At 46.8% G+C, this 9,219-nt stretch overlaps 1 protein-coding gene across 1 annotated transcript; it reads right to left on the minus strand.

Annotated features, from left to right (window-relative positions):
- Window positions 1-659: 659 nt before the first annotated feature.
- On the minus strand, window positions 660-6,676 carry dmbx1a (diencephalon/mesencephalon homeobox 1a). The gene is made up of 5 exons (XM_030363805.1): window positions 6,402-6,676; window positions 3,092-3,257; window positions 2,747-2,925; window positions 1,674-2,130; window positions 660-1,249 (listed from the first exon to the last, which is right to left on the minus strand). Exons 2-5 carry the CDS (start codon window positions 3,243-3,245, stop codon window positions 759-761), a joined length of 1,281 nt encoding a protein of 426 aa, XP_030219665.1. The 5' UTR covers window positions 3,246-3,257; window positions 6,402-6,676; the 3' UTR covers window positions 660-758.
- Between the last annotated feature and the right edge of the window lie 2,543 nt (window positions 6,677-9,219).

Genomic DNA, 9,219 nt, shown 5'->3' on the forward strand with positions numbered 1-9,219 from the left:
CTTCACGTTATTTATATGTATGTGCAGTTATGTAGTACATGCTCTGTTTAATATTACATCACTTAATTGAATGTGAATACCCCCGGCTGACAGAAGTGGTCTCCTCCATGCACGTGATACCAGTGATTACTCGTCGATGAAGGGGTGGAAGCCCTTCAAAAAGTGCCTCGACATTGTTTGACATTTTCCTCTTGTAAACATTATTTGCAGAGTGCATCCGTTGGCAGCTTTGTACATGGTCATCAGTCTTTTCTCTTTTGTTTGTTAAATACAATTACATGTGACAGTCTGTCCGCAACACCAGCATTATCTATAATGTGTGTGGATTCAGTAATGGTCTCTTGAGGATGAAAGTTATCGTTTTATCATATTCTTTGTGTTTGCATTGCATGATGGGAGGATGTGGCATTGGCTTTTCAAAAATTGAGCAAAGAAACTTGAGATGAGGAACATATATAATTCACATTTGGGACGGTCACCAAAAGAGCCATGTTCTGTTTAGCCCAGTGGAGGTCGTACTAGACGTCCCTCAATGACCTTTGCCCCCGTCCTCCTCACAACAGGGGGACAGTGGTGTGCGTCCCACAGTCCCACAGGACAGACACAGTAGATATGGTGGTGCGTGGAGGGTAAGGGGGTTGGGGGGGGGGGGGGGGGGGGGGGGCTCTGACCTAATCATCCCATCCCCCTTCCATTAGCCGCGGCCTCCTCTCCCCGGGTGTCCCAGGGTCCGCCCCAGGGGGAGGGGGGGGGGGTCTTCAGGTGGACATGGTGTCCAGCCCGAGCGAGGCGGCGTGCTGCTTGGCCCTTAACCGCAGGTTCTCGATGCTGGTGGTCTTGCTGTTGTGGCTGCTCAGCCCCCCCGCGGCGGCGGCGGCGGCGGCGGCGGCGGCCGAGGCCTGCAGCAGGGGGGCGCTCCACACCTGCTGCGCGGCGTGGTGCGACAGGGACTGGTAGTAGGCCGACTGGCACGGCAGCGTGCCCAGGGGCGCCGGCGCCGGCATGTTGACGTTCATGCCCAGGTAGGGCAGCCCGTGCGGCGGGGAGGCGGGGTGGCCGCCCATGTCGAAGGCCGGGTAGTGCACCATGCTGCTGGTGGCCGCCATGTGCTGGCGGAACTGCTCCTGCAGGCGGAAGAGGCTGAGGGGGGAGGAGGAGTAGGAGTGTCCCGGGGGGAGGGGCCCGCCCCCGGACATGCTGCCCCCGCTGCTGGAGCCGGGGGTCACCGACCGGGACACCAGGGGGGAGTCTGGGGGAGCAGAGGGGCCAAGGGTTAGACGCCGCAGGTCAACAGCGAGGCCCTTTATGGTACAGGCTGCTGCATGATTGCAACGGATGTGTGGTTAAATGGCTTTCAATGAAGTAATGAACAACCTGACACCAAGGGATTTGAGTACTGGGTCACGTTTAAAACATTTTAATTAAAAAGGGTACGTGAATAGAACTGAGGTTTCTTGCAAACTTTCTTTCCGCGTCAACTTATTTGAAACCCCTGCATTCAATATGAACACCTGCCACCAACCAATGGCCGATGATCTGCCATCGTCCATCTAGCTCAGGTAAATGAGCCACTTCTGAAAGGACCCTGACTATGTGTGTTGTTTGCTGTTAACATGGCCGACAGTAATCAGTGGTAGCTGCATGGGCCCCAAAGCCCCCCCCCCGCCACTCACCAGGTTTGGGGCTGAGTCGTTTGCATCCCGGGGACAGGTGTCCGGGCGTCATGGCCGCCTCGCTCCTCATCTCGTCCTGCAGAAGTTTCCCCCCCTCCTCCTCCTCCTCCTTGTCCGAGCCGTTGTCCTCCGACTCGCACCCGGAATGTTCCGGCGACGTGACGTTGAGCTCCATCTCCACCGGGGGGGCGGTCCGGCCGGCGGCCCGCTCCAGCTCCAGGGAGGAGGAGGAGGAGGAGGAGGAGGAAGAGGAGGAGGAGGCGGGGGCCAGCTGGGTGTCGGGCAGGCCGCCTCCGGTGGAGGTGCTGATGGCGCTGGTGGAGGAGGTGGTGGAGGAGGCGGCGGGCTCCCCCTTGTCTCCCTCCTCCCCGGACGCGTCCTTCTGCTTCTGCAGCTGCTCCTTCTGCAGGTTGCGCTGCTTCTTACGGAACTTGGCGCGGCGGTTCTTGAACCACACCTGATGGAGGGACATACAGAGCTCTGTGAGGACAGACAGCTAGCGGAGTGACAGACATGAGCTCTGTGAGGACAGACAGCTAGCGGAGTGACAGACATGAGCTCTGTGAGGACAGACAGCTAGCGGAGTGACAGACAGCTAGCGGAGCGACAGATAGAGCTCTGAGAGGACAGACAGCTAGCGGAGGGACAGACAGAGCTCTGTGAGGACAGACAGCTAGCGGAGCGACAGACAGAGCTCTGTGAGGACAGACCGCTAGCAGAGCGACAGACATGAGCTCTGTGAGGACAGACAGCTAGCGGAGGGACAGACAGAGCTCTGTGAAGACAGACAGCTAGCGGAGCGACAGACATGAGCTCTGTGAGGACAGACAGCTAGCGGAGGGACAGACAGAGCTTGTATCGTTATAAAAAAAATTTGGCATATTTTTATCTTTTCATATTAACATTTACAACAAATAACCCTACACAAACACACACACACACACACACACACACACACACACACACACACACACACACACACACACACACACACACACACACACACACACACACACATACACACTGTACAAAAAGTCTAGAATAAATTATTAATAAACAAATAAACAACTGACCTGCACGCGGGCCTCGGGGAGGTTCGTGCACATTGCCAGACGCTCGCGCATCACCACGTCGGGGTAGTGGGTCTTTTGGAAGGTCTTCTCGAGCGCCTCAAGCTGCTGGGCGGTGAAGGCCGTGCGGCTGCGGCGCTGTTTCCGGTGCTGGGACCCGTAGCGCGCCTCCAGGATGATGTCTTGAAATGTGCAGCCGTTTGAAGGGAAAATACACGGCAAGTTTAATTAATATGATATAATTATAGAATTTGGTCTCTTGAGAAAACACGTGAATTCTTGCTTACGCTATAGTCTATATGTCCTATATACTGACTAGAATTGCGTTTGCACAGTGCACTCAATTACCAGCGAGTCTCTCCGCGAGGGTGAGCGCGTGCACGGAGGGCCGGTAGTCGGGCGCGTGCTGGGCCTGTTGCGCGGCCTGCTGGTGCAGGTTGTACATTGCGCTCAGGGAGTTCATCGCGTGCAGGGAGTATCCGTTCACCCCGTAGTGCTGCATGGCGGCGACTGGCTGTGAAGAGACAACAGTAAATGTATTACATTTAGGGTTCCTGTGTTTAGTTATTTTAAGGGCACCTTGCCATTCCATCACCTTTACAAAATGAATTGTGTTTATTTATTCATATATGATAGCCTGAAGGCTGACTAATAGGCTATGAACACAGAAGTGTATGTCTGCTATGAGCCCGGAGTCATTGTTACATGATGTGCTGCTGCTATACGTTTAGAGCGGCTCGGCGGGGGGCCATCGCTTAGGGGCCAATAAATTATAATATGTGGATTCAGACAAAACGTTATCCATTAATATCCAATTATCGCTCTGTTCATTCCATTAATTATACAAAAGACTTTTAATTGGGGTAATTATTACTCGTTCAGATAATGAACCGTGACAAATGCCTTATTCATGATATTATTTACTCACTTTCTGAGTTGTAGGAGACGCCAAATCCCCTTTGAAATATTTAGGATAGTGATATAAGGCGATCAGATAGAAGGATTTGTCTCTTCTAAATAGAATTGCTGATTTATTTTATTTGCCAAAGATTAGTCCAATTAGCAATATATTGCTGCATTTCTAAAATTCCTAAAAACAGAGTTCGTCCATTTTACATTTATTTGTTTTACATTAAATCTGCTTCTTTTTATGGTGGCTAACAGAATGGGGGATTTCATATGTCAATTTGTAATTATTATTACAACGAGAAAATCGGGGAAATTTGACCCAAATATGTGTCCTTATGCATTGAGTCGAAGGCCTTTATTAAAAAAATAGCTCTAATGTAAGACGTTGATACGTTTAAAATGGTAGGTCTACACAAAGCATCACGGTGTCTACCATTATAAACAATGTTGCCCAGAGATTTACATGTGAACATTTCGAATCATGCTTCTTAAATAGCCTATTGAAACAAATAATATTTATTTGAACAGATTTTGCAGAAACTATTTTACTTTCATTAGGCTACATTCAAATAACCAACACAATGATCTAAAGCCAGTGTACTCTAAGGCCGCTTTTGATAGTGTATTAATAATGTGTAAATATAGGCATTATAATAATTATTATATAATAACAGCTCATGATAATAATAATCATAATAATAATAATAATAATAATAGGAATAGCGTTATAATTGCAATTAGTCCGAAACATAACAACAAGTGAGTTTTGCGAAACAGATATTATAGTATTAGATTTTATTTGACCCTAATAATTAACATTTGGATCAATTCAACAGCTCCCTTTACAGCGCGTGTTCACTTAACCCTGCATACTTCCTATTGAGCTCTCGTTGCGACCAGACCACTTTGTGTGTTTTTTGTGTGTGTGTGTGTGTGTGTGTGTGTGTGTGTGTGTGTGTGTGTGTGTGTGTGTGTGTGTGTGTGTGTGTGTGTGTGTGTGTGTGTGTGCGTGCGTGCGTGCGTGCGTGCGTGCGTGCGTGCGTGCGTGTGTGTGAATGACGCCTGCAGTGCCCATTTCCAACCTATTAAGTTTCCGCAGCGGCTGATGAATGTGATCAGAGGGCAATGGGGAATAGTTTAATTCGCCGGGACAGAAGGTGCTTCGCTAAACATTTACTTTACTCCCCAAAGTATTTGAGTTGAATGGAACCCCCCGCTTCCCTCCCCCTCCGCTCTCTTGCGGCCTCTTATCCCATCGCCCCGGGGCAACGTTTTGGCTGAGATGTATGGCCCCTCCACGGGTAAAATATGCATGTTGATCCCCATTTGGCTTCTCGTCTAATGGAAGTGCAAATAGGTTTCGACTGCGAGGCCCTCCATTTATCATCACTGTTGACACGGACGGACGTACAGTGGGACCGCGTGGCTCGCCGGGATTTGAGTTCGTTGGTGTGTGTGTGTGTGTGTGTGTGTGTGTGTGTGTGTGTGTGTGTGTGTGTGTGTGTGTGTGTGTGTGTGTGTGTGTGTGTGTGTGTGTGCGTGCGTGCGTGCGTGCGTGCGTGCGTGTGTGTGTGTGTGTGTGTGTGTGTGTGTGTGTGTGTTAGTGCTAGTGTTAGTGGCTATAAGAAAAATGAGTATAGTCCCAGGTTGTTTTTCTGGTCGTTTTGGTGCGTGTTTCCATTTCTGCATGTTTAAATCCACACAGCACTGCCTGGTGTATAACACACTCAGCACAATAGGCCTTCTTTTTTTGTGCATGGCTGTGCCATTGTTGTTATTCATAAGCCTTGCTTCGGGCACAACGCCTATGTTTTGAAAAGCCATGCTTGGCAGCCCCGTTCAATGCATCTATTATCAAACGTCATTATGTAAATTGGCATGTACAGGACACATTTCTTATGTGACCGAATTAGATTAAAAATATTTATTTTATCAATGGCCTTCGGGTATAGAGCGCCCTGACGATTTGATCTTTGCTGTGTCACTTCTAGTTGTACTCTGAATGGTCAGGGGTGAGGTGCGTGATGAGGGGACCTGACGCGTGGGAAGGGGCGGCTGGAGCGTCCCCACACGGCGCTGTGGACACAGTCAGCATCGACCGTCCCGCTGCAACTTATTGTCACTTTAACTCCGCCATAGCATCATTGTGTTTATTTATCCAGGCCCAACCCGTGTGGGCAACCACTGGATGTAAACACACGCATCACAATAATACCATCGATTGAACCATTCCAATGTGATACATGACGCATTGATTTAGGCTCTTGACCATCCAGAAGTATGCACTCTTTTGTATTGGTTCTTGCCTATATGGTCTCTGGCTCTTAGGTTTCTGACCGATTCTTACCTCCTCACTACTGACACTTTGGTCGTATTGCATATTAAATGTGTATAAGAATGTATTAACTGCAGTGGACATTTCACAGTTAACTATCAACGTTGTTTGAGCAAATACAGTTTGGTCAAGGAAAACTCCAGATGCAATCCTTCTCTGACTCGTTTAGAGTTTTAGAAAATGCAGGAAAATGAAAGTGAATATTAATGATAAAAAACGCCATTGTTTCCCTGATGAACAGAGAAGACAAATGCATGAATAAGTGAGCAGACCTCCAGCCAGCAGTGCAATAACACGAAACAGACAGAAGAGTTACGCGTGTTATAAAACCTGACACTTAACGACTCTTTTAAAATTACATCAGCTAAGTTTGCTTATAGTTCAGGCACCAACAAAGGTGGTAAAAGTTCTTACCTCCAGTCCAGTGGTCCTGGTCGTCCGGATCTTCTGGTAGTAGCGGAATATCCAAGTACCTCACTGTTTCTGCTAGTGTTTTGGCTGATATGAGGACCAGGTTCACGCCTCCAAACTCCCTACGATGTCGCTGTCCTTCTCCAACAGCCGCGAGAACTTGAATAACAGCAGAGGCGCTCCGGCAGCGGGTCTGGTGCTGCGCGTCAAGTGCGCGCTGTTCTCAGTGCAGTGTCTCTGTCCGCGTGCTCCGGGAACTCTCTCCTTCTCGCGCCAACACAGCGAGCTGAAATCTAACTGGTGCGCGCGCCGAGGGGGGATTTTAAAGAGTGCTCCGTGGGGTCATGTAAGCTTTCTAGTGGTCCTTCGAGCTGTCAATCAAGTAAAGATGATGTGTTCCTCCACTAGGAAGAGTTCGGCTCAACGACCTGACTTATTTTTCGAATTTATGAGTTTAAGAATATTGTGTCTACAATATCCCCGTGACTGTCAACAATCTCCCCAACCCCCTCCCTATTTCCAGATAGCCAAAGTCATAAACACTTCCGAAACGGGAGAGTAAGATCTGAGATAATACACGTAAGTTGGGTTCTTTTTTTTTTTTCTGCAGATAACAGATCAGCATACCCTACATATTTAAGATGTTCCTTATTACACCTTTGTAGATGTTGGCCTTTTTGCAGGCTATAGCTGATCTAGTTGATGTAATTGGACATTACTAGGCTATTCTCACCACTTGAAATACTTTATAGTACGTTATTTTTGTTAGATTGTAATTGTTATGGACAATAAAAAAATATGCATTAAACAAAAACGCTCCTTCTATCATAACTGTTTTTTCAATAACCCACAATAAATTTCAAAAAGGAATTTACATTCATGTTAAAACAAAATAAATATATATACATTTTTAGGTATTTGTTATTTAATAATAGGGGTGTATTTGCGGTTGCTGGAAAGAGAGAATGAGTGAGAGAAAGAGAGAGAAGGAGAGTTTGGAGAGATGGCTAATAGATGCCAAGCCTTTGCCTTTAGAGTCTGTTCTGGCCTCGGAGGATTGGGGATGGGATAGGGAAGACAAGACGCCATCTCAGCCTCCACAAACCCCTGTCTTAAAACGACTGCGGGTAAGAGGATTAGGGCAATAATGCCCTTCTCTTCTTGAAGGGTTTTTAGAGCAGATTTCGTCTCTCCGAGCAAAACCGTTTAGGTAGGAATTAAGGGCAGGGAGTAACCTTTAAATGTAAAGCTTGCATATTCTGTTGAGGAATTCTCTGAAGGGGGTCGAAACCCAGAGCAGTCTCATCTTTGACCGTGTCTTTGTTTTCGCTATGGGAAAGTTGTCAAGCAGACGAAAGACGGACACAGAGTATGAATAAATGAAGGCTGTATTCACCTCTTCTGTGTGTAGAAGAGGTGAATAAGGTGCACCTCTAATAAGTGCTGCTGCCAGGTGCGCATCAGGACTGCTGGACGCTCCTCACACATGTTGTGCTGCTTTATAAGGCTGAAGTCATTCCAGGTTTATCTTTTAATTTAGTCATTATGAGTCAGGACCCTTTTGGATCATAAACTTAAGAATGCAAAACTTATTTGAAATACTTGGGAGATTTTTCATTTATATTAACATATTTTTTAAATAAATAAATATTGATTGCTATTTTGTAAAAAGAAGGAAAATACTGTATCTGTTTTGCTATATCTGGCAATCTTTGAAATGCTCAAGGTTTTTTGTTTATATGAGAAATCTCGTCTGATAATGAAATAATATGATTAACAAATAATCATAATAATAATGATAATGGTAACAATAATTATAATAATATTAATATTAATAATAATAATGATAATACTACTTACTACATTATGATGATGATAATCATCCTTATTATTATTAATATTATTGTTATGCTCTAATCAGGAATATAAAACAATGAGCCATTGTTCGTTTTTAATTGTAACTCTGGGCCATTATATTTACTATATTTATTTAGCGACGTGAAACTTTTTCCACAGATGATTATTCCTTTTTATTTCCTTGCTTAGAAAACTCATGTCCCTCCACCGGCTCCTCCATGGGTAGGTTATATCACTGGGCTTTCTGAGGTCTGAGAAAGAAAGAGGATTAACTTGTGAACCAATGGAAATAAGAACTTAAACGGGAGGTAAATCTGGGCGCTGTCTTTTTGTGAAGACCGTTTCTAAAGCAATTAAAGCGAGAAAGAGTTTCTTCTCAGCGCCTCTCTCCCAAAGCCTCTTATAGCGACTCGCTGTCCACTGAAAGGTTTAAGCGTCCAGTGTTACCAGGCGTCTCATATGACCGATACTGAAGCGCGGCTGCCAAAAGGCCTCACCTCTGCAGCCCGTCTGTAGCCGGTCTGTAGCTCGGACACACCGGGGTGCTGCCCTTCCGCAGCCCGTCCGCAGCCCGTCCGTAGCCCGTCTGTAGCCCGTCCTCAACCCGTCCTCAGCCCGTCCGCAGCCCGTCGGTTGCCCGTCTGTAGCCCGGAAACACCGGGGGGCAGCACGTCTGTAGCCCGTCCGCAGCCCGTTCGCAGCCCGGACACACCGGGGTGCAGCACGTCCGCAGCCCGGACACCCTGGCGTGATCCATGTTGGGGTCCAGGAGCTTTGACTTATGATCGACAGTGCATACAAATGAGATTAGTACAAAACTACAGCATAGCATATTATGCGTTTACTTTTTTTTGTGACGCTATAGGAAATAATTGACAATTGTTCTTCTTAAGTTTCTAAACATTCCGGTTTATTTTTTATTTTTTTTGTGCGAAGATGTCAAATAAAATCGATAAATCGGGCA

This window comes from Gadus morhua, chromosome 8 (genome assembly GCF_902167405.1).
Source record: "Gadus morhua chromosome 8, gadMor3.0, whole genome shotgun sequence".
NCBI lineage: Eukaryota > Metazoa > Chordata > Actinopteri > Gadiformes > Gadidae > Gadus > Gadus morhua.

Bases quoted from the DNA above. Each gene is read 5' to 3' on its own strand.
- dmbx1a (XM_030363805.1), bottom strand. From the start codon at position 3,245: ATGCAGCACTACGGGGTGAACGGATACTCCCTGCACGCGATGAACTCC. The intron at 2,926-3,091 runs GTAATTGAGTGC...GCACATTTCAAG, and splicing joins CCTCGCGGAGAGACTCGCTG to ACATCATCCTGGAGGCGCGC. The intron at 1,250-1,673 runs GTGAGTGGCGGG...CTGCTCCCCCAG, and splicing joins ACGACTCAGCCCCAAACCTG to ACTCCCCCCTGGTGTCCCGG.